Source organism: Medicago sativa, chromosome 5, assembly GCF_051527215.1.
Source record: "Medicago sativa cultivar Bolivia chromosome 5, Bolivia_mono, whole genome shotgun sequence".
Lineage (NCBI taxonomy): Eukaryota > Viridiplantae > Streptophyta > Magnoliopsida > Fabales > Fabaceae > Medicago > Medicago sativa.
Genome location: NC_140753.1, coordinates 22,545,230 through 22,571,104, shown reverse-complemented (window position 1 = coordinate 22,571,104; position 25,875 = coordinate 22,545,230). Strand labels below are relative to the sequence as shown.

At 30.9% G+C, this 25,875-nt stretch overlaps 3 protein-coding genes across 8 annotated transcripts; 1 reads left to right on the top strand and 2 right to left on the bottom strand.

Moving 5' to 3' along the window:
* Positions 1 to 4,864: 4,864 nt before the first annotated feature.
* Positions 4,865 to 14,306, bottom strand: LOC146921062 (carbonic anhydrase 2-like). 5 transcript variants are annotated; one of them, XM_085714467.1, is made up of 11 exons: positions 14,196 to 14,306; positions 13,425 to 13,504; positions 10,315 to 10,350; positions 9,903 to 9,964; positions 9,585 to 9,725; positions 8,836 to 8,884; positions 8,397 to 8,513; positions 7,497 to 7,550; positions 6,341 to 6,426; positions 5,378 to 5,483; positions 4,865 to 5,222 (listed from the first exon to the last, which is right to left on the bottom strand). In XM_085714467.1, the coding sequence occupies exons 2-11, from the start codon at positions 13,479 to 13,481 to the stop codon at positions 5,058 to 5,060; spliced, it is 873 nt and encodes a 290-aa protein (XP_085570593.1). In that variant the 5' UTR covers positions 13,482 to 13,504; positions 14,196 to 14,306; the 3' UTR covers positions 4,865 to 5,057. The 5 variants fall into 5 exon arrangements, with proteins under 5 accessions (XP_085570593.1, XP_085570590.1, XP_085570588.1 ...); XM_085714464.1 differs by lacking the exon at positions 10,315 to 10,350 and having other exon boundaries at positions 13,425 to 13,507; XM_085714462.1 differs by lacking the exon at positions 10,315 to 10,350.
* A 2,082-nt stretch (positions 14,307 to 16,388) lies between these two features.
* Positions 16,389 to 20,814, top strand: AMSH2 (associated molecule with the SH3 domain of STAM 2). Of its 2 annotated transcripts, XM_085714460.1 has the most exons (8): positions 16,389 to 16,465; positions 17,949 to 18,245; positions 18,549 to 18,638; positions 19,235 to 19,297; positions 19,420 to 19,494; positions 19,667 to 19,729; positions 19,995 to 20,047; positions 20,307 to 20,814. In XM_085714460.1, exons 2-8 carry the CDS (start codon positions 18,057 to 18,059, stop codon positions 20,479 to 20,481), a joined length of 708 nt encoding a protein of 235 aa, XP_085570586.1. In that variant the 5' UTR covers positions 16,389 to 16,465; positions 17,949 to 18,056; the 3' UTR covers positions 20,482 to 20,814. The 2 variants fall into 2 exon arrangements, with proteins under 2 accessions (XP_085570586.1, XP_085570587.1); XM_085714461.1 differs by lacking the exon at positions 19,420 to 19,494.
* A 3,064-nt stretch (positions 20,815 to 23,878) lies between these two features.
* LOC146921060 (uncharacterized) lies at positions 23,879 to 24,951 on the bottom strand. Its single transcript, XM_085714459.1, has one exon. It carries the CDS (start codon positions 24,833 to 24,835, stop codon positions 24,089 to 24,091), a length of 747 nt encoding a protein of 248 aa, XP_085570585.1. The 5' UTR covers positions 24,836 to 24,951; the 3' UTR covers positions 23,879 to 24,088.
* Positions 24,952 to 25,875: the final 924 nt, after the last annotated feature.

Genomic DNA, 25,875 nt, shown 5'->3' with positions numbered 1-25,875 from the left:
GGCGATTGGATATTTCAACGTGAAGAGGTGGACGAAGTGAGATTCTCTTCATTTTGCAATATAAATAGATGATTTCATTTAAAGAGATATAGACACAAAAATTGTAGTAGGTCTTACGATTTGATGCATTCCACCACCATTAATTATTTTATTATATTTTGTTTTATTTTTTCAAATTTTCTTGTGCGTATCTCTTTACAAATGCAAGAAATGAAGATGACTATAAACATAGAGGATCTTAACCTAATTAGTCATACCACTCTTTTCAGAATTTCGCTATTCGCCTTAACATATACCATGAGTGGCATAATATAAATTAAATTAAATAACATTGAGTTAATTTCTATTTTGTAATCATTTGAGTTTTTTTTTTATGTAGATTAGCATTCAAACAAGCACTAATGTGTCTGTCTGTTCGTTTTTCTACTGCGCTTCTAATAAATAAAAAGATATATCAATATTTATTAAAAATATTCTTCATATCAATAGTACTTCAGCTTCATTCTTCTTCCTCACGCGAGCTTATTAAACATATTAAAAATATTCTTCATATCAATAGTACTTCAGCTTCATTCTTCTTCCTCACGCGAGCTTATTAAACATATATTCCTGCAAGAATTTTGTACACTTTAAAGTTTAAACATATATTCCTGCAAGAATTTTGTACACTTTAAAGTTTAAAGACTAAACCATAAATAAAAACAAAGTAAAATTTACTCACAAGTCCAGCTCCAACACCAAGACTGAGCAGAATCTTGATCACCTCAATCGTCACTTGAGGCGCAATGAACGATAAAACTTTTGAAAGCACTCGACAGTAAAATGAGTCGTCGTGGTGGGAGTAGCGGCGATGGGCTGATGCTCCACATCAATTCTGATTTCAGTTGGATCATTTGCCATAGGTTCTTAGCTTTTAACTTTTTTTATTTCGAACTACTGAGTGAGAGTGAGTAAGTGAGTAAACTCTCTGTCTCTCTATCTCAAAAATCCTACAATATTAATAAATAAAAAAAGCTTGTCCAATTATAAATGAAAAAAATTCTTATTTAGTAGAGTGTAGACATGACATGATACAAACTAAATAAAATAAAAATAAAAAAAAAGAACCGTTGAGCGGCAAGTTGTCACAGTGCCAACAAAAACAAAAACATCTTACTGTGTGCGCGTGCGCGTGCGTGTAGTTCGTTTTAGGGAGTTGTAGAGAGAGAGAGAGAGAGAGAGAGAGAGAGAGAGAGAGAGAGAGAGAGAGAGAGATACCAAACCCAACGCGACGAAATAGCTCAAGACGCTTTTCAGAAATTCGAAGAAGAACCACCTTCTAACATTTCGGTACATGGCTTGCAATGTCGCTAGCGTGATCGGTTGATCAGCAGCGGCGTCAACCTGTTCACGATCTCCCGCAACCCGCCTCTGCGGTGGTTGCGGTGCGGGCAAGGGCACTATACTACCCAGCCACGCAACCCGCATAAACTATTTTTTTTTCTTCTTTCTAATGTTCAAATATTGATCGATATGCTAGATTGTATTGAACACTTCTGATTTGATTTCATTAAAATAACTTATTTTAACACTTGCAATGCATTTCTTATTGGCATGTCTTTCTAAAAGTTAAGTTGTGTTATATAAGAGACTACATACGAGGAAGCCTTACGTGGTCATAAGTATTTCAACATATTATTAGACACACATAAAAATACAAATCAATTAATTATATTTAAAAATACACGTTTTTTAATTCTTTTCTTTTTCTATCTTTTCTCAAATGTATGAGGAAAAAAAACGCATAAAAATTAAAAACTACCAGATCTGTAGTGTTCTGTAGTGGAAGCACAACGTTCGGACGACGAGAACGAACGCGTCGGAGACTGGGTTTAACTTGACTGAGAGGAATAGGAAGGGTGAGATTCCATTATCCTGTGTTATGTGTTTTTAGTGAAAAAAAAAAATTGGAAAAACTAAATCTCAGCTGTTAACTAAATCTAATGACTAAAATTAACTTGACAGCATGACTGTAGGATTTAATTGACTGCTGAGAATCCTGGTCCTTCAAATAGAGTGTCCAAATATTAATAACCTACCAAGTATTTTCTCTAGTTGATTGGGTTTTCACTTGACTTTTGAGTTGTGTTTGAAGTTTATTCTAAGAAATCCAAGAGAGTTGAAAAGCAAAAGTTATTTTACCAACATATGAAGTGTATCTCATGCACGTTTATTTGGTTGGAACTAGACTTTGCTCAACATTGTCACAAGGTTCAAAGCTCAATTCAGTTCATCTATTTACTGTCATGTGTGTCCAGGCACAGCTATCGGTTGTCAACTCAAGTTACTCAAAAGTTGTACCAAAATCAGTTAATTTGGAAAATTTTGAAATAAAAATCATCAAAGCATTATATTGAAGGCTTAAATGTGTGTTTGGTCCCTGCATTTTCATCACTTTTTGGGATTAGTCCCTACACTTTTTTTTGTTTTGTTTTGATCCTTGTAGTTTGTAAAAAAATTGGTTTTGATCCTTCTGTTAGTTCAATGTTTAAAAAAAAAAACCAAAACTAACAGAGTGTCACATGGCCCAATTATTTCATGCCACGTGGCACCCCAATTTTTCTTATGGGGTGAAGACATAGCATGAACAATAAATACAAACTAGATAATATAAAATAAAAATAAGAACTGTTGAGTGGCGAAGACGTCACAGTGTCAGCAAAGACATCTTTGCGCGCATGCACATGCGTGAGTGCATGCGTGCGTGTAGTACGTATTAAGGAGTTGTGGCCAGGAAAAAGGAATATTCAATGTATATGCGGAAATTGAACCCGGCTTTGCTAACAAGAGTTATGGATACTCAGAATTCATTTTAATTTCTCAATTCATATTACTGCTAATGAATGTATGTAATTAGTAATCAGGTAAAGCACAATGAAAAAGACTATAGGAAATATCCTTGAATGAGGGTTGTTGAACAGAAACTTGGTAAAATATCCTTTTATGTAAACCCTTTTCTTAGTGACAAATACTTACATTTAAACGCATAACTTTGGCAAATAAATCACATGGTCCATTGTTGTTATCCATTACTTACTAATCTATGTCACTAATCATCACCATTAATTCTTTTTTACCTCCGTTAACTACAGATTAAACTCACAAAAAACTATCGCAACATATAATAATAAATCACATTTTCTCCAATCTGTAATAATATTATTTTAGAACCTATCGTTGATTTATTATATGTTGATATATGGGGTCCTCTTGCTCATTCCCCCATGCATGATTTTAAATATTTTTCTGAAAATTTGATCGATTTTGTCAATTATGTTTAAACTCAATTTCAAAAGAACATTAAACTATATATTTTGTGTTTACAACAGTCCTGATATCTCTATGATTTAATTTTTATAATTATAAAAGCATTTTACATCACACATCTTGTATTGAGACACCTCAACAACCCAAACACCGATATATTTTGAACAATTCAACATGTCTTTTGTTTCAATCTCACTTACCGTTGTCTTTTTGGTGCTATTCTGTTAAAAATGTTATTTACATCTTAAATCTTCTTACATCTTCAAAATTAAACAATTTGTCTCCATATTGTGTATATATACTGCATAGTAAGGAATATGATCCATCTCTTTTAAATGCATTATTTCTCTATGTTTTGCTTCCACTATAACAACTCATAGAACTGAATTTCAAGATAGAGCTTGTAAGTGAATTGTTTTAGAACATAAGGAAGACGTTAAAGGATGTGTTATTTGATCTTAATAGCAAACAATTTTTTTTTTTATCTAGACATGTTGTGTTTTATGAAAACATGTTTCCGTTTCATAATAAAGATACTTGATAATCCCTCATCCCCAAACAATACTAGTTAGTGATCCAAATTGATTAAAATCCAACTTTTCATGAGGGTAAAGCACATTGAATTTGATTGTCATCATGTTTGTGAGAAAATCCAATATGATAATATTCATTTACTTTCCATCTCTTATTCTCAAATGAATGACATTCACACAAAATACTTGCATCTAGTTGTCTTTCAATCATTTGTTTCCAAGTTAACCTCATTGACGTATTTAATTACAGCTTGAGAGGAGAGGACTGAGGACCCAATGAAGTTACTTAGTTAGCTTCGTATTTCTTTCAATTTGTATTTGGAGATATTTTCTTTTGATCCAATAGGCCTTCTCTTTGTTAGAAATTGTTATAAATAGAGAAGGGTGTCTCTATCGTAAAATTAACTCAATTTTTCACTCCCTGAATAGAGAAGTTTATTCATGATTTTATATCATATGATGTACGCAAACAAATTAAACGCCAACTATTATATAAAGAGAAAGTACATAGTTAATTTTCAGTGACAGGTCACATTCGTGACAATCACTTTTGTTAGACTAATTTCAACACTAACATGCTTCGAACTGAGTCAACGATCAAATGTTTTGGCGAAGTGTTGAACTTTATGAACTTTATCTTAATTACTGTCTACAGAAAGTTAAAAAAATAGATGCAAAGACGCAATGGAAATTGTTCTAACAAATAGAGTTAACATCTGAGTAGGAAAGGAATCCTGCTTTCTATCCAAATTCGAGTCACTGGTTTAAACTCATTGTCAACTAGCCCTTGAAATTCTCCGGCAACTCGAACAAATGGTTTAAACAACACATCTTCATACAAAAACTAAAGATTACATGTTTACAAATCATAACAATCATGTGTTACTTGACATGATGAATTTCATCCAATGTGAGAATATTTACTCACACTTGACACTCCAACTTAAAGGTCTATGTGCTAGCATAAGATCATATAACCCACATATCCTTAAAATGAAATTAAAAAAATAAATAAATACTATACGTAAACAGAGAAAATTAAGATGTTGAGATAAAACAAAAATACTTGAGTTATTGTAATTTGTTCATAAAACATTATTATTGCTTAATGTATGTTTCTTTCTCGATGGTTTTACCAATTAGAACCGACAAAATACTCTTCCAAAGGACTAATGTTGATGATATATACTGCAAGTTCACTTTGGTGTTGGAGAGACCTTAAATGGATACAGAGGGCAAAAGGTTGAAATTCAAATCCCACAGCTCAAAAGTGCCATTAACAAAATTGTAATGTGCTCCTTTCAAAGCAAGGGTTTTCTTCACAACACCATCTCTCACAAATGGATAAGTCAATAAGTTCCCAAGAGATACATTCACAGCTTCCTGCATTTGAATTAGGAAGCAAAATATTAAATTACAATTTGTAAACACTAGTTAATGCCAACAAATTTAAGATTTTTTTTATGCATCAATTATGCAAAGTAAGACATAAAATGAATAAGTTAAGTAGGGTTTGATTGGATTGTAAATTTGCTTACCTTTTCACAGTTTGTGCACTGCTCTGCAAAGCTTAAGCTACTTGTTTCTAATTTAACCTTGGACCTTGCTGGATTGCAAATTTGGACCCATTGCTCAATGAAATCACTGTAAGATGACAGAAGAATGAAACTATTATTAGTTTTTTTTTTCTTTCCAAGAAAAATTGTGAGTCATTTTTCTTATGTTACGGAAGTTTAAGCCTAAGTTTTGTATCATAGTGAATGTGTTAGAATTACGGCGATCCAATATGATTCTGCAAAAACTATACTTTATAGCTTCTGCAAAATCACGTTAAATCATCGTGATACTAAACATACACAGTTGAAAAACAACACACGTTAAATCATCATGATGCAAAACATACACAGTTAATGAAAATCACTATGTAACAATAATACTATAGTCGAGAGTAGAATATTACATGCAAGTATTTATCCAATAACTAGTTATTAAGTGAGGATTTGAGGTTTACATTTAAAAATCCTTAATAAAAAAAGAATCATATCTATACATTATATTTTCCTCTCCTTTCCCGTGAATGATGATACGTTGTCGTTTAACATTAAAAGGCAGAAAAGCAGTAATAAAATAATAAATTCAATTATTCACTTTTTTCTCTAATTTGTTCTTGGTATATTCCCATAAAAAAAAAATCCAAGAGGTTATTCCTTTTGATTAACCAACAGTGATAGATCATGTTATTTTATTGCTTTATATTCACAATTAAATTATATTAATGGTGGCATGTGAATGATAAGTATACTAAACATTTCAACTATGAGATGGAAGGGTGATCTGTGAATCAGCAACATACTTGGAAGTTATGAAAAGCTATCATAATATTTAAAATTAATTAACGTTTAATCACATGTAATGTAATTTGAGTTATCATCTTTTAGGAAAAATAGTTTATTCCTTCTTTATAAGAGATATTCCAAGGAACATAATACAATAAAACCTACCTTGCGGTGGTCCCATCATCTGGGATAGACATGAGCCCCTTTATGCCTCCACAGCAGCTGTGTCCAATGACTACAATATTCTCCACCTGTATTGCATAATATTTAGAATCCAAAAATAAAAAAGTAAAATGCTATTGGAGTTTTAGAGAAAGGCATTTTGTTCATCAATACTAACACATTATCTTTTCAATTTCTTCAAATTCTCAAGGTTGTAAATGGGTCAATAAATTCTATATGAGGTGTGAGTCTTAGAATTTAGATTCAGTCTAAGTCGATCATTATAAAATGAACGGATTGTCAACTACTTATTTATATAAACACATTTTCAGGTCTTATATACATAATATACTAAAATATAAGACTCTTATCATTGATCATGCTTAGGACTTGACATTTAAAATGTGCATTAAGTAATCTGCTAGTGAGTGATTTGAAAGTGTGTCTTGATGAACTTTTGACGGATTTTGGTACCATGGTATAATTTAAGTTGAGTCTAATTTAACCCTTAAAAAAATGGACTTGTAGAATGTGAAATGTCTTCTACTAATAAACTCATTTTCAAGTGTTACCGAATCAAACATAAGACAAGTAAATAAACATTTTGGTCCGCGAAATTGCAAGGATGAAGAAATTTAGTCCATATAAACTTAAGAAGTAGAAAAATTAGTTCATAAATACAAAGAATATCAATCAATTTTATCATTCAATAAAGATAATTTCACAAAGATCCATAAAAACCTATAAAAGATACACATATTGATTTAAGTAGTATTTTGTTGCATCAAAATAAACCTACACTACATTAAATGTTGTGGTGCAAAATTTGAAGGAAAAAAAAACTAAATTAACTGACATTTCTCAATTTAACCACTACGATTTCAATAACCAAAATGTTATGTTATTTTACTCACACTAGACTTATAAGTAACGCTTATCATTTTGATATGCACAATGCCCGTAATACACGATAAGATATGAAAATTGAGATGCCTGTGGATCCCAACAAATAATGCAATAGAATACTTAACAATGTCAGATGGTGTCCTCTACCAAACTTCCACTGTTCCAAGAGACCCACCATATAATAATAATAATAATATAAGATAAAGTATATGGTGAAGAAAGAGAGGTGGTGGTAACAACAAATTAGTACTACCTTTAAATGTAAGACCGCATATTCAATGGCCGCCCCTGCTCCCGAATACTTGGTCTGGCAAAACAAAAAGGCCAGTCAGACTTTGTGTCTGAATTGAAACACCAAAACAGGCAGTCCAAAATGAAGATATAACTTTGACAACAAAATGTTTTCTTCAAAAACTTTGACGACAAAATAAGTTATATTTTAAAAATAGTGTTGAAATTAATCAATTTGATATACAGTTATTTTAAAGTGTAAATATAGAGTATTGATATTATAGTTAAAAATTAAACTTAAAACTGTTTTATTAGGTTTATTGTTTTATCAAAGATAAAATGATGTTGGCATGCCAAAATATATACTCCCTCCGTCCCAATTTAATTGACCTACTTTGGTTTTTCACACAGATTAAGAAAAGTGTATAAATAAAGGGGAAAATGGAATATATTGTATTGAGAATGATAAAAGTAGTATTATTTAGTGTTATATTGTATTGGAAATGATGAAAGTTGTATTGAAAATTGAAATGAGTCAGTTATTTTGGGACACTTTTTTTTAGAAAATGGGTCAGTTATTCCGGGACGGAGTGAGTACAAAGAAGCAATGATGTTGGCTTGAATCAATATGAAAACTTTAAATGTGTAACATGAAGATGACACATGATATTGCTGAGAATAAAAAATGTTGAAGTGACTTCAAACATGTAGGTGGGGATTCCTTTTACACCATGTGAATTCAATAAATTCAACATTCTTGTCAAATAGATTAAGTAAACAAAATTTCATAAGATTAAAATCTAATTGATGCTTCATATATAATTTTACGTGTGTAAATATATTACACTTTTAAAGGTTAATTTTTCATTAATAGTTTAGACTTTTTCTTAATGCAATAAGGTGTTGTTCTAGAAAAGTAAACCTTGTCATATGGTGGAACCATGTTGGCGATGTTACGGACCACAAAGGCTTCACCCGGTTGGAAATCCAAAATGTGAGAAGGGCACACTCTAGAATCTGAGCAAGCAAACACCATAAACTGCATGTGCACTATAATCATTAGTGACAGAATAGTACTATCCATAAAAGAACGACTTTATACTATGATTATGATAATTTTAAGTCAATGGTTCTTTTCGTATACTAATAATAGTAGTAGATATTTTTCATTATAGGTATATTATATATCAAAGGTCCCAGATGCATTGATCATAAAATATAAAAAGTATTAGACCACTATAATGCTGTTAGTGAGACAACAAGATATTTAAGAATAAAAAATTAAAACTAATTAGGAATTAAGAGAACGCGTAATTAGTGTAAACGGAAATGGTCCAAGTACTAGTAATAGAATAGCTGACCTTAGGGCTCTGGCCTTTGGCAAGTTCACCGTACAGCTCAGGATTCTTCCTGAAAAGAGGACGTACAGCACCCACCAATATCTCAGTGAAATGTACTTTCACAGACCAAGTTAAGCAAATTTTTATGTAAATAAAATAAAATTTTCCCCTCAACTTACGGCATAGTTGGGTCAAACTATTAAAACTCATAATAAACTGTCGTTTAATATCTGACTTTTCTTTTTATACTAACAAATGTCTTGAAAAATATTTATTAAAAAAAAAGTCTTGAAAAATATTGTTTAAAAAAAAAACTATACAAAGATATATTGTTTTAGAAATATAAATCTTAAATATTACTTCTTCCGATCTTATTTATAAAAAATATTTGAGTCAACAAAATAGATATATTTGGTTAAAAAATTGGACTAGATACATCAACATTTATTAACTCAAATGTCTCTTGCAAATCTGAAACATCAAAATTGTGTGTGAATTTTAGATAACATTTAACACGTTGTCTTTCTTAAAAAAAAAAAAATAATTAACACTTTCTCTACAAATAAAAAAATAATAATTAAAATTTTATTTTCATATCATTTTGTATTCATGAATTAGTAGTAGGTCAACTGTTAATTTTAATTCAAGGAATTTTATCCAATTGGAATAGTTACTTATGAATATGAATCTTCCTAATTCCGTAAGTACGAAACCAAATAAAGTAAAACATGATCCGATCCTAAACACGCACAGTAAAATCAAAGACTTACACGTATTTCTCAGTCTTGAAACTAACAAAACCGGATCGGATCCTCTCATCCGGGTTAAACGGCTTTGAACCGTTGGCCTCTAACTCCGCCGTCAGCTCCTTGATCTTCACGGCGGCGATGTCACCAAGCTCAGCTTTCTCCCTGGAAACGAAACGGAAAACGTTAACATTACACGGTTTGTGTAGGTCCCACATGACAATAACAATAACAGAAACCACCACCTCCGCGTTATCAAATGAAAATTGACGCAAAAAGACAGTGGTGTTTGTCTTTTGTGTTCATTACGAAACCGAAATCAAGAGAGAGAGTTTTTCTTACTTGAGAAGTCTGGTCAGAGTTGCGATAGAATCCTCGAATGTTTCTCCAGCCATGTCTTCCTTCTGATTTCATACAAAAAAACAAAGACAAAAACAAATGATTCAGTTAATATAATTACAACAAAATCATGTGATACGGTAACATAAATGAACGGATCAATTTTTTTTTACGAAAAATTAAGCGATCAAATAATTTGTTGAACAATTGATCGTTATTATGCATGAGTTGAATTCAACGACATACGTGAAAATTGATGAATAATGAAACAAAGACAAAAGAAGAGTGAAGATGAATCAATCAATAATATATTTTGTGATTTGTAACGTGAATTGTAGGTGATTATAAACTAGTATGATTTGATTTGAATCTGGTATTGGAATTAGAAAAGAATTGCATTATTTAGACGACGAACCTTGGTTTTTGGTGTGTGTTTTTCTCTTGTGTGATACTGGTGAGATTTGGGTGTGTAAAATTAAGACAAATATATATATGAGTTTTGACGCGGTAGCTATATAGTGGAGGAGAGAGACCACAACGCGCTGGGTATGCCACTTATCACGGCTTGTAAGTTTACTGTTTTTTTTTTTTTTTTAATGTTAACTTGTGTTTAAAGTCGTAAATTAATGTTTAAAAATCTAAACATATTTTTTTGAAGTCTAAACATTTATATTCTTAATATAAATTTATTTATTTTAATTCTCTTTTAGTTGTTTAACTTGTGGAAAAGTTCTCTACGTGAGCATAACTTAGTTGACAGAGATACATAACTTGAAAATCGAAACACAAACATCCGACTTTTTTTTTTCACTTTGAAAATATGAATTTCTAATTAGTAAATTATTTAAAAACAAAAAACTTAGTGGTACAAGTTGGTATGGCCTTTTAAACCCACTTGGGTTGGCCTGGTGGTATTGGCTTAGGTCTTGAGAGTGTGCTCTTCCGCAAGGTCTCAGGTTCGATTCTCTCTGGTGCCAATTTGAGTGGACTAGATTCTCTCCGGTGTCAATTTGGGTGGGCTATTTAGCTTCTTCAAAAAAAAAAGTTGGTATGGCCTTTTTTTAAATGATAAACATAAACTATTTTATTCGCTTTATCATCATAATAATGGTTGATAGTTTTGTTTTGTTTTTTTACTCAAATGATTAATCACTACGGTCATGTATATAACATATATTCTTTACAAAATAAAGGTTAAATAAACTGAAATTTGTCAAAAGAGCCAAGTAGTTGAACTCATTTGAGTTAAGAGTCAAATAGTTAGAAATTTAGTGTCGAAACTTCAAATCATCGCAAGAAGTAATAACTAACATAACAATTAACATAGGAATAATTTTCTTAAAAAAAAAATAACACACTAACAATTGTCATTTAAAAAAATTGTAACAATTTCCTAAAAAAATTAGCATGTCATTTAAAAGAAATTGAAATTGGCAGAAAAGTAAATAAAATTAAGCTAGTTCTTTTTTTAAAAAAAAAAAAAAAAACTAGTTTCATTTCTCGATACTTCCACTTTACGTTAATTATTTAATCTTTTTATATATTTGGGGTCAAATCTTGGATCACGACGAGAGACTTGGGAACGTTCATTTTATTCAAAAGAGATTTCTCTTTTTCCATGGCAGTAAATTATTGATTATTGAGTCAAAAAGGGCAGGTAATTTTCATAATATCAGCAGAGTTATTCTTTTTTTTTTTTGACAGAAGTTATTCTTATTTTTAGAAATACATTTATTGATATTTTTAATAGCTTTTTATCTAATAAGGCAATTAGCTTTATATTAATTACCTACTAAAAAAAAAATTACCTACTAAAATCACTACAAAAAAATTTACCAACTAAAATAAAAATAATGTGTACACTAACTAAGATAGTCAAAATTTTATGGTCAAAAGTGATAAATAACTGGTCAAGAGAATAATAAATAATTGTGTTAAAATATAATAGATAAATAAGATATCACTTAAATAAATATATATATATATATATATATATATATATATCTATATATATACACGGTCAACAGTTTGGTTTGAAATAATTGTGTCCAGATAATTTTTCATAAAATTAAAAAACATATATTGGGCCAAAATAATTATGAACACTACAACGTATCACTGAGCCATCTTTTAAAAAAAAACGTATCACTAAGCTTCTGAAATGAATTATATTAATCAAGAGATAATTTCTTTGTATATAGTACACATTTATTTAATAATTTCTACTAAACATTAATCAAATTGTTTGAAAGAATATATAATTACTAGAAAAATAATTATATATTCTTTTTTTTTGACAAAATATATTCTTTTTTTTAAGAAATTATATATATATATATATATATATATATATATATATTTTTTGACAAAAGAAATTCTATATTCTTAAACACCTTCGTTTTGGACCATAGAGGTATTTTTGACACAATAATATAGGTTTCTTAAACACCTGCGTTTTTGGAGGCTTGTACCATTAATTAAATTAATATACACAGTAGTAACTAGCTAGAAAAAACAAAGTGGAATCTGGTGGGGGTGGGACTTGGTGTAGTTTACTGTGACAAAGTCACCCAAATAAAAGACGTGGTGGCCCAAAATTATAAAAACAAAAAGGGGGTGTAAGGAATCAGGAGCATATTTTTTTTTTTTTTTTATAGAAGAATGATTATTTATTTTGGCAAAAAATAAATTGATTTTGAAGTATTTACATTTGAACATATACCTCAACAAAAATGAGAAAAACAATAACAAAGAGCGTTGTATATATGCAGAACACTCAAAAGTAATCCTATGCACCGCGTACGTTAGAGACAACATTTGACAAACCACAATCCAATAAAAGACATTTTCAATGCAAGGCAATCGAAATCAGTAAAAGTATGTGCAAATCTATTCTACATTATTAATACACATAAAATTATTTCAATATAAATATACACCAATTAAATAATTTTTCAATTATTATACTAAAAAATCATGAACCATAAACTATATTATAAAAAATAAAAAAAAAATAATAATAGAGTGGAGGGAGTGCATTATTTCCTATGTAATGGGAAGATGGTGGGAAAGTTGACTTGTTGAGATTAACAACTTGAAGATAAGGGAACACATAAAGCAATAGGACAAAATATACCTACTCTTGGTAAGGCATGTGCCTTGTAGGACTATGTATTGTGAATTCAATTCAATGTGTTAACAATGGGTACTTTGGTGCATAAATAAACATAACACGTGTGCTGTTTGAACAATTTCAACTTAAAAACTTAAAGAAATGAATCAATGTTGAATATGATGATCAATTATTGATTTTATAACATTTGTCGATTAAAAATTTAGGTTCTTATAAAAAATGAAAATGTATGTCATAATTATTGTATGTTTTATCAAGATAATTTTGATAATGTTCCTCCTCCTGCGTTAAGCCATTTCTTTTGCTCCATCTTAGCATAAAAAAAGAGGTAATTAATTTTTTGACTAAAATAAAAGTGATCAAAATTCAATTCAATTCAATAAACAACATACCGAGACAATCTTGCTTGTGCAACACAGCATCATGCACTTTTTGAATGCCCCAGCCATTTATCTCTTTGGTCCTCTTCACCCTGCTTTGCATTTGCAGAAAAAAAATCAATAATCTCAAACATAAATAGAACCAAATAATTTTGGTTATGGAAATTGCTATGTATTTTGTTGGGCCCTTGGAGCTACATATAAGTTGGACTTGGAGGCCTACTTTAGAATAAGAAACGTTAATTTACTATCAAAAGCAAGCGGATGAAAAAAGTATTCATATGGGGGTGTCAAAAGCAGTAAAGTTCTAATTATTTACATCAAAATGTTGGAAAATGGAAGACAGAAGGCCCATTTACTGTTGGTGTTTCATTTCTCATTTCCACTAATAAAATAAGTATTTTGCTAACAAATGTCTTAAGACAATTTGTAAGGAATCAAAAAGTTAAGATTTATATTAGAAAAAAACAATTTTTAATACAAATTATACAATATTTATATAATTAGTTTATTAACAAATCGTTTAAGGTCACATGTTAACATTTGTCGTCAAATAAACATTAGAGGAGACATTAGGAAATTTTTTGAAAATTCTAAACAAGTTCAAAATAATATTTTCAGTATCACCCAAAATGCATTTTCTCTAGTTAACATTCACTTTCTTTCTATCACAATTAAAATAAAGTTCATAACCAAATGCCATTTCTACCACCAGAAACAAGAAAATTGTAAAGACATGGATCAAGCAGTAGATAATTGGAGAGGTGGAGGAAAAGAGAGTACCAATGTAACTAAAATATGATTGGAGAGATTGGACTTATTTTGCTTTGCCCCTCTGCATGAAAATGGTGCTGAATAAGAGTAACATGTGTGTGCCTAAACATACAAGGGAATGAAAATGAATTTGAAGGGAGCGTATATGCAAAGCACACATGAAAAGGATAAAGAAAGCGAAATGTGAGTTAATAGCAGCATTGGGTTTGTTATTGACACTACTTTCTTATCTCTATATTTGATGTCAACCTGAATGAATAGTTTGTTACATTGTTCTTAAGCCACAAGTAAAGGTGAAGAAGATAAAACTTTCCTCCCAATGTAGCATAAACATTATCCGAGTAAAAAGAATATTTGTGAATGTGATTTGAAGCCATGCCAAATATTTGTCTTGTTATGCAATTGATGATAGATGTTGTATTTGAATTTTGAAGGTAAATCCCGTTTGTGTCAAGTAATAGATTTTGATATTTCAAGAGAAAGATTGATATAATGATATAATTAATAAAAAAATTGTAGTATTATTTAGGTTAACATATATTTTTAGAGTAAAAAGAAAAGGTCAACCTATGTTTTTTATCATTTATTTTTTTTATTTAAAATTCATTTTGATCATCTCTCTTTTAAAATATTTATTTTATCATTTATCTTTACACTATTATACAAATTCCCTATTTTATCTACAATTACAACAACCAAAAGCCCTATTTGCATCTTCATTTTCACAATAATTTGTATAGAATAAAAGAAAGAAGACAAATAAAATAATAGCAGCCTCAAACTTCGTCGAAAGAAAAAGAGAACCAAGCTTAAAATTGAAAATGACAAATCCTAGCTAAAACTGGTGATTTTTGAGAAGAAGAAAATCACATAAATGGTTTTAGATTAATATATTGCCATATCACATCCTAAGTGGAACTTTTCACCCAATTCAGCTCACAATAACAACCCATTTAGGTTGTTTCTGGCAAAATTAAGATAAATTGGGTGGTAGTAATAGATATCCAATGCCACACAATTTTAAGCAATTGAGTGGGATAAGATGTTACTTCACATTTTGCCACGAAGTCTATCATCAGGAATACGAATAATAAACCACTTGTTTGAGTAGGAAAAAAAAATAAGAAAAAAGAAACCACATGTTGAGAAATGACTCTGAAATTTAAAGGTAGTCAAATCAATGAACCCATTAGCTTTCAAATTTAGTGGCAAATTATTGGGATATGAGTGGAGTATGAAGACTATCCCATTGAGACAAAACCACTTATACAATAAATTAGACATCACATATTAACTTAAAATAGTAAATACAAAATCTTTACTTATATGATGTTTAATATCCACTTTTTAATATATTTGTGTTAGGGATATCAGCGCAATGCGGAAGCACGGGATCGATGCAATTGGGAATTAAAGAGAAGTAAGTAAAATAACAAGAGAAATAACACACAAGATTTACGTGGAAAACTCCTCAATATGAGAAGTAAAAAACCACGGACGATCAAGAGCAAAGTTCCACTATGTGAAAGAAAAGAGTACAACAAGTCCTCTTATAATGACGAGGACAAAGGACAATATTTTCTCTCAATATCTCCTAAAATACTCTCTAAAATGGAACAATAATTTTCACCAAAAATACACTCAAGTGTATGTTACAAAGTGTGTTAATTATTATGTGATATCTCAATCTATGAAGCCTTCCATGTTGCTTACATATATATAAGCCTTAATCTCATACTTAAGAGTGAAGGAATCAAAGTTGGAACATCCACCTAGAGTAGGAGCTTGGAAGGAAATCATAATTTCTCTTGGTCAAAGATTGTAGGCACATATTGGAAGGAAATTATGATTTCTCTTGGTCAAAGATTGTAGGCACATTAAATCCAAGAGTAACCTTCCTCATAAGTAAGTCAAACATAATGGCTTGTAAAAGTGGAGAATTAGAGCCACAAAATCTAACAATTTGAGACTCTTACTCGTACTTAATATTCCGACATAAATAAATTAGTCACTAAATTTTTAAATTTAATAGGAAATTATTCCCTATAAAATCATTCCGTGTTTGACAAAATTTAGTAGATATTAGTTAGCAACATAGTAGTAATTTTGTTTTATGATGTAAAGTGTAACATCACTATCTCATCATGGAGTCCCGCATGTCTTTCGGTGTGAAATGACACGATCCTTAAGGCAGGTTCATTCAAAGGACATGTATCTCAATTCTCATCAGCTGCATCATTCACTTTATTTCTCACAACAAAAGGCTTCTACATATCAAGGTAATAAAACTATTCCAAGTCTTCCTTCAAAAAATACTATTCCAAGTCTATCTTATAGGAGTATGTTATGTAGATACTGTCCCCCAAGTTGTATTGCTAAAAGGGTGGTTTAATTTTATTCTTGTAGCAAGCAATGAAATTGGTGCTCTTCTGTGGGTTTGAATTCTGTTGTTCATGAAGGAATTATTCCTTGACTGGGTTAAACGAGAATTTCCACTAAAATTTATCTGATTTGTTTAAAAGAGGTTTCTCTCAGGTGTAATTGAATGTTTGAAACGAGTCTAAATGATTATGAAACAAATGATTGCCCTGATATTCAAAAGGCTAATGAAGAACATGATGTATGTATTATGTAATATTAACATGAACATGTTCCTTATTGGTTGAAAGATAACTTGTGTTTCATCTATGATTCACGGACACGGGACACACATATTGACACCGATAATAATTTGAGAAAATGACATAATTCAATGTAATCATATGTGTTGGTGCTGTGTTGGACACACCCGTGTGTCTGGCTTCCAGGACACGCCTAATCCAAGAAGTGTCTGTGTTTCATAGTGTTTCATTGTTCCCACCCCTCTAAAGGAAAAAGAAGATAATAAATATCCCTTTGATCTCTGTAGATAACATATAAGACACAAATACTCTTTGGGTTAGGTGTGTCCCAGTGTCGGATACTTATCGTGTCTGACACCAATACAACACCGACAAATATGATTACATTGAATTATGTCATTTTCTCAAATTATTATTTTTGTCGACGTGTTTGTGTCACGATGCGTATCCGACACATATGCTTACATTGAATTATGTCATTTATCATCGGTGTCAACGTGTCCGTGTCCGGTGCCCGTGTTTTAGTTTGTGCTTCATAGAAGATAACTATGTGATTTTAAGTTGTTTTAGTGGCAGGTTAGAACTAGCGACACAGCAGAAAGCAGATTTTTTCATTTGGCAAACAAAAATTTATAGAGAACTTCTTTGAATAAAGAATTAAAATGAGGGATCAAATGAAAAAAACTGTCATATTTCATTGGATGAAAATCATACTGAAGTCAAAGAATAATGGTTATCAATATCTTACGAGATACATGTGAGTCGTACCTCGATACTGAACAAAATCAAACCCAATCAATGTATATCTATGTGCATATCTATTTTAGACATGAATCTCGATCCATTTATGATGAGTCGCGTGAATCACAGCTTGATCCTAAACTTTGTGCAGCTAACTGTTTTTGATTTATGATTTGAATTTTGAAACATTTTGAAGTCTATATGTTCTATCATGCTCTTTTTTTCTTGCTTTTACTTGAGAATGACATTTTAATTGATTATGAATTTTATGATTCACAATAAGATTTGACTCACCATACAAAACATACTGATTCACGATTTGAATCTCGAAGAGAAAACCGTGCGAAGAATATAATATTTTTGCATACACATTAATTTGTTTTGTTTGGGTGGGATGCAGAGAGTCATTGATAAGGAAGCAGCTGGGATTTCATAATTCCAATGACGAGGTTTGAGTAGTCGTTGCTGGTTACAACTGGAATTTAAAAAAATAAAATCAGTTTATATTATGGAATGCCATAAATCCTTTTTAGACCATAAAGTAACCAAGTCCTCGCCTTCCCCTGCACTGTGTTGTGTGGAGCCAGTGGATCAAGATGAACAAAAATCTCATATTACAGCTTTTAATTCAGGAGATGGATCCACAAATTCAGATAACGAATCTTCTTCATCAAAGACCGTGCGTGATGTACATATCGTAAGAACCACTATTGCATGTCTGAACACAACACAACAAATTAAAATTGTTTATTTTTCAGTTTTATTATATGTAGCACTGACAATTCAGATTGAAGGTGCGTCCGACACCGGCACGTGTGATTACATTAAATAATAACATTTTCTAAAATTATTACTGGTGTCAATGTATCAGTGCAGTGTCCGATGTCTATGACGGTGCTTCATAGGTTTTACAACACTGTTGGGAGATTTCTATAATTAGCCTTATGGAGGCCACTGCCCTTGAAAATTATTTATGCCGTATTCATTTTATATTTTCCAGTCAATGCGGTTAATGGAGGACTTCCTTGATCTTGCTAAAGAAAATACAGAAAAGGATCTGGAAACATGTGGTATACTTGGTGCCTTTCTTGTAAGAATCATTTTAATGTCATGAAAATTGTTAAATTGCCTTGTGTGCTGAAGGCTTTACCATGAAAGATATTAACTTTATCCATCCATGGCATTATGATCACAAAACTTCTTCAAAAGAAAATAACTCATCTTTATTATCTTCTTATAGATTCAGAATAAATGAGATTCACATCCTCAGCTAATCTTTGTTGCAATTGAATTGTCTTTTTCTTTTGCCCTCTCTTATGTATGTACTCTTGTCATGTTTATTTCTTCTACTTCATTTGATGCTGCTAGGATTTTTATTTTTTTACTGTCTGTCTCGTATTGTTGCTTTTAAGTACACATCATTGTATTATAGAGATTCAGCACATGTTTGGAATCATGATGAGTTTAACGAAATCATGGTGGAACTATGATTTTGTTGAAGCTCCAAAGTTTAGCTTTTGGAAAAATCATGGTAGCACACGTGATTCTGCCAATCTTGCCATCGATCAAAACATGCACTCAATTCTTTCGCTGTCTTCTTTTATGGATGCGAAACAAAGAACTTGGTCTGTCAAGATGATTTAGAGAAATTGAAATTTATTTGCGACTTGTCTTTCAATTATCCAGGAGAAGGGAACCCTCTATATGACCACACTAATCATACCAAAGCAGGAATCGGCATCTAATTCAGTTAGTATCTAGTTTGCAAACTTACATTCTTTTTGGATTGGTTTTGCATTATTTTAGCACATGTTGTTAGCAGGGCTTGGTTTTGTTACTGTTTGTTGCTAATTTGCTGCACTGTCTTACAGTGTAATGCCACAAATGAGGAGGAAGTTTTCACAATTCTAAATGAAAGATCCCTTTATCCTGTTGGATGGATCCATGTATGTCCTAGTTTTTTCTTTTCTTTCCATATTGCAAGTCTTAGGCAACACTAGAGCACAAATTATTTTTGAAAAAGACAATATCCCCTATGTTAATCTGTGTGAGCTTAGCAATAGTAGTTCCTACTGGTTTGACTTATATCTAACCATTCGCTTTTCTAAACATTTGTAGACGCACCCTTCTCAAAGTTGTTTCATGTCATCGGTGGATCTGCACACTCAATATTCCTACCAGGTGATTGATCCAACTTTATAAAGCATTTATCTGTTCCACTATCATCAACTTCATCAGTATCAAAAGTGTTGCATAACATATTATCGAGTGAATTAGATCGGAATTCTTATTGACACCATGGTTAAATTAGTTAGTAGTAGTTGATATCTTCAAAGGGAATTCATAAATAGGACAATATTTACGATTTTGTAGCTGATAATGATAATCAACCTAACGATTAAAACTGGCATAAATTTGAACCAACAGTTTTATGTTATTTTTTCAGGCAATGATTCCTGAGGCATTTGCGATTGTATTGGCACCAACTGATACCTCAAGGTATAATACTTGTCTTTATTAAATAATTCCTTGTAGTTGCAGCCAATTTTCATAATTGTGCAAAAAATGGCTCTGAATGTACACTGTTTTGAACAAAACCTGTTTATATTTTCCTCTAGATGTAGATGCTAAGTACTTTTACTAGCTTCTCTTGAACCACAGTTTAAGCCTATTTCAAAATGCTATGGTAATGCCATGTTAAGAAAGAGTTTCAATTCACAGATGCAACAGATTTACTAGTTGTATGTTCTTTTCTCAGGAGCTGTGGTCTCTTTCGCCTAACCGAACCGGATGGTATGGATATTCTAAGAAGTTGTCCGGAGAGGGGATTTCATCCACACAAAGAACCAGATAATGGCAACCCTGTGTACGAGCACTGCTCCAATGTGTACAAAAACTCCAATTTAAGGTTTGAAATCTTTGATTTACGCTAACAAGGCTCTGATTCAGCGCATACTGTCCCACAATGGATATAGCACACATTTGTTTCCACGGTGATATGACTCTCACCATTTGTCGATATAGAAGATCCAGGAGATAGCTTCTGAACTACCATGAGTCCAATATGTATTCACCATTTGACCGTGAAAACAAACAGGCTTGTTGAGTATAAATGTATACTTACAAGAAACATGCAATTTTTACATGCAAGAATAATTCTGATATAAAGTTATTGTAACATTTGATTTAATGTAATAAGGTCAGTTTAGTACTTACCTCTTGAAAGTTTAAGGAAATAAACTCAATAAAGATTTCTTTGATTTCTAGCTCTACTTGTATCATAATTTACTCATGAAATGCACTTCTAAGCATGGAAAGTTGACATCATTGCTATCATAAGTTATATGATGTTCGAAACAAGGAAATTGGCGCAATACGCACAATCTAAACTTTACGAGTAACATTTGGAGTGTTAAGAAACCATTTAATATCGTGCTGTATGAATCTTAAATGAACAAACAGAACTTGTTCAGGCTAATTTTAAAATTATCTGGAGAAGGGATTTCATCCACACAGAGAACCAGATAATGGAAACCCTGTGTATGAGCACTGCTCCTATGTGTACAAAAACTCCAATCTAAGGTTTGAAATATTTGATTTACACTAAAATGACTCTGATTCAGCACATACTATCTCACGACGGATGTAGAGCATAGTTAAAACTTATTAGTGACAGGTCAAAAAGTAAATATGTGCAACTCTTTCGAACCTTAATATGTTACATTGTGGGAATCTAACCCCGTCCGCTAGATCCAACTTCGCTAATAAATTATTCTATTTTTTTACTAATGGTTGAAAACTTTAGGCTAAAATATGGTTTTGATCCCTGCAAAATAGGCCAGTTTTGGTTTTAGTCCCTGCAATTTTTTTTTATAGTTTTTGGCCCCTGCAAAAATTGGTCAGTTTTGGTTTTAGTCCCTGCAAAATTTTTTTATAGCTTTTGGTCCCTGCAAAAATAGGTCAGTTTTGGTTTTAGTCCCTGCAATTTTTTTTTTATAGTTTTTGGTCCCTGCAAAATTATGCCAGTTTTGCTTTTAGTCCCTGCAAATCTTTTATAATTTTTTTTATAAATTAAAAAATTCTGGAAAATTGAAAAATTAATAAAAAAAATTTGGAAAAATTAAAAATTATTAAAAAATTGAAAAAAAATTTAAAAAAATTCTGGAAAATCGAAAAATTAATAAAAAAAATTAAAAATTCTGGAAAAATTAAAAATTAATAAAAAATTGAAAAAAAATATTAAAAAATTCTGGAAAAATGAAAAATCAATAAAAAATCTGAAAAAATTCTGGAAAATTGAAAAATTAATAAAAATGAAACAAAAAGGAAAAAATTAAAAAAATCTGGAAAAAATAAAAAAGATTAAAAAATTCTGAAAAAAATAAAAAAGATTAAAAAATTCTGGAAAAAATAAAATTTCGAAAATTTTCTAAAAATATTAAAATTCTGGAAAAATGAAATTTTCGAAATTTTAAATTTTAATGAAATTCTGGAAAATAAATTTTAATGAAATTTTAAATTTTTGAAAATAAAAATGAAATTCTTGAAAAATGAAATTTTAATGAAAAATTTTCGAAATTTTCATTAGTATTTTTTCCGGGAATTTTTGTGTATTTATAAAGCGGGAACTTTTGGGTATTTATAAACCGAGAATAAGGGAAAAATACACTGAAAAAACCTAAGCTCGACATATATACTAATCAGAATATTTTTTATTTTCCAGAATTTTTTCATTATTTTTCATTTAAATAGATTATTTTATTTTTTTAATCATTTTTTATTTTTATTAATTTTTCCAGATTTTTTTAATTTTTTCCGTTTTTTTCAATATTTTACATTTTTATTAATTTTTCAATTTTCCAGAATTTTTTAATATTTTTTTTCAATTTTTTTATTGATTTTTCATTTTTCCAGAATTTTTTAATATTTTTTTATTAATTTTTAATTTTTCCAGAATTTTTTTAAATTTTTTTATTAATTTTTCGATTTTCCAGTATTTTTTAATATTTTTTTCAATTTTTTATTAATTTTTAATTTTTCCAGAATTTTTTAATTTATAAAAAAAATTATAAAAGATTTGCAGGGACTAAAAGCAAAACTGGCATAATTTTGTAGGGATCAAAAACTATAAAAAAAAATTGCAGGGACTAAAACCAAAACTGACCTATTTTTGCAGGGATCAAAAGCTATAAAAATTTTTTTGCAAGGACTAAAACCAAAACTGACCTATTTTTGCAGGGACCAAAAGCTATAAAAAATTTTTGCAGGGACTAAAACCAAAACTGGCCTATTTTGCAGGGATCAAAACCATATTTTAGCCAAAACTTTATGTAGTGCAATATTAATTCATATACAATTTGTATCTTAATATACAAGGACACACAACTTTGCCAAATTAGTTTGTCAAAAAAAAAAACTTTGCCAAATTAGAGCTACACACTGTAACAATGATTACTCGTTGTTTGAAAGATTTAGAATACACTATATTTTGGAAGAAAAAAAATATATAAGGATAATACAGCTAAAATTTTGAATATTTGAATAAAAGCTTTCAAGTTAAGTTTTTCTTCCTTTAATTTGCTGGCCACTGCTGCTGCTATTTTCATTTATGTCGCAGAGAGTGGATCCACCGACGATTGGGACAGTTCATACGTATTAATTATGTTTCTTGTTGAAGTTTTGAAACAAACAAACTATATTTTCACACTACACCGCCTCATCAAGACATTCAATAGTTATTGTGCCCATCAGCATCTTATATTATAATCATATACTGTATTAATCAATGTTTATGACAATAATTGTATGTAATGTTTGATTGTAGATGCTGCTATAGGAACAGATATCAGGAAGAAAAGTGGTTAACTGTCACAGTATCATAGTGTTACGTACGTGCTACTACTATATGTTTAATTTTGAATGGCATAATTCTCGTGTCTCAAGTGGGCCATGAAGAAGATATAGTTGAGATTTTTTATATTTGAATTCTAAGGGAATTGACTGATTCAGCGCCAAGTCTGAAACACATAATCCCACATTATCCCTTGTTTTGATAAACCAGTCCTTTTTTGTCACATTCTCTACATTAATATATGCAGGTAATATCGACAAAGTTGTAATATTTGTAGCACTAACGTTTCTGATCAAAGATCAATTCACTATTTGACTGAACGAAGCCACTAACACATACAATTATATATAATTATGTCATTTTGAAATCAAATTATTATTGGTGTTAACATGTCAGTGTCAGGCAAGTGTCTACATCGTTGTTGACCGTGATTGCAATTAGACACTTCATTTGGAAATACTTGCAAAGGCTCTTTGATATTGATCAAAAGAACAAAGATATATATATATATATTCAATTGTTAATTCTTGATTCTAATCCTAATAGTAATACATCCAAATATTTCAAAACTATTATCAGCAAATTTACATCAAATCTCCAAGTTAGCTTGATAGATTAATCAAACATTTACAACAAACAAAAGAACATGAATCTAATTACATGAACTAATCACGTCATATCGAAAATTCTCAATAAGGATGAACATTCCTACTCATTCCCAATCCATTTGTACTAGCAAAGAACCCAAACAATTCTTGCCTATATGGCAAATAAGATTTCCGTTTATCACTTTCCTTCCTCGCTTTACTCATCACATAATGTTTCTCATGCGCCGACGGCGCCGGAGCCGCCTTTTTACCTTTCACCATTTTCACTTTCTTTACAGCAACATTCTTCGTCTCGCCGGCGCCGGAACTCGTTTTCTCTACCTTCGCCGGATTCAAAAACACGAAAGCATCTTTTCCATCACTATTACTTCTCAGCTTTGGATCTCGTAACTTCCATAGCTTTGATGATCCTGTTGAATTACTCTTCACCGCTTTTTTTGGATTCCACTCGCAGTACGTCCCTTCCACCGCCGAAGAACTCGACGCCGTCGCCGTCTTCGATGATGACGGTGATTCAACGAAAAATTTCTTCACCGGTGAACGGTTTCCAGATTCGTTATCGTAATCGTCGGTGAAATGAAGATCCTGACCGAAAAAAGGAAAAATCGGACGAATCTGACCGTTATCAAACACATCGTCAGCGGAAATCGGGGAACCCTCAGGATCTGCGAAAACAAATGTAAACTCGTCATCATCTTCATCTTCTTCTTCTACTTCGTGTTTATCTTCGTTTTCGATTTTTTCGTCTTCGATTTTAAGCTTTGCTAAGAAATCGTTCTCAAATTTTCCAGAAACCTCGCTAAGAGGTGAAGCTGAAACAGTTTGCATTGTGAGTGATTGCGTTTCTCTTTTCTTTTTTGTTTGGAGTAACTGAAATGAAATTGTTGTGTTTTTTTTTTTTTTAGAAAGTGGTTGAAGTTGAAAATTGGTGAGGAGTGAAATGAAGGTTGTTCAGTATTTATATATGTGTAAGGTGAGGTGCCAAGTGGCTATTCAAATATGGGTCACCGTTGATTTTTTTATTTGGTCTCCTAGTGAAAAAAAGGGATTTTGCCCTTTTTGAATAGATTCACACGTTTTGTGTGTTCAAATTATTCACGCGGGGGAGGTTTCTTCTCACCTTCGAGAATGAAAGAAGTTCCTTGGTAATAACTAATAACGGCTTGAACTCGAAGTCAATGTTTTAAAAAAAGGGAAGTGATTTTTTCTTGTAGAGCAAGGGATATAAAGATGATTAAAAAATATTCATCTAGAACAATACTACATAATATTGACAGGAGCATTTTAATATGATTTGGTGTGAGATTAATAAAAGCATGAGCAAAGTTAACGTCACGGGTTATATATTGCTATGCGCTGATCTCATTGATGACTTAACTTGGGCAATAGGTGTGGGTGGCTGGGTGCACGCTTGTTAGAGCATCCACACGAGACTCCCAAACATTTAAGATCCGATATATACTCACTCCGTCCCATAATACTTGACACAGTTGACCTTATTACGCATGTCAATGCTTAACTTTGAGCTTAAATATCTTGAATAATATATTAGAAAAAATTATGAAAATTTGATATTTTGAAAATACTCATCGAGACGAATCTAACCACATCTTATATGAGTATTATTTATCTTTGTATATTAGTAGAAAAATACGGCCAAAGTAAGTTAGGTCAAAATTGCACATTTTCAAATGGGTCATCTATTACGGGACGGAGGGAGTATTAGTCATTCCTATTGAAAAGAAATATTTTGGAGATTCTATAGGACTTGGGATCTCAAGCAAGCAGTTCATCTTTAAATGAGGTTCATTAAATTAATCATTTTTGCACACACTTTTTTAATAATAAATGGAATTTATATTTTTTTA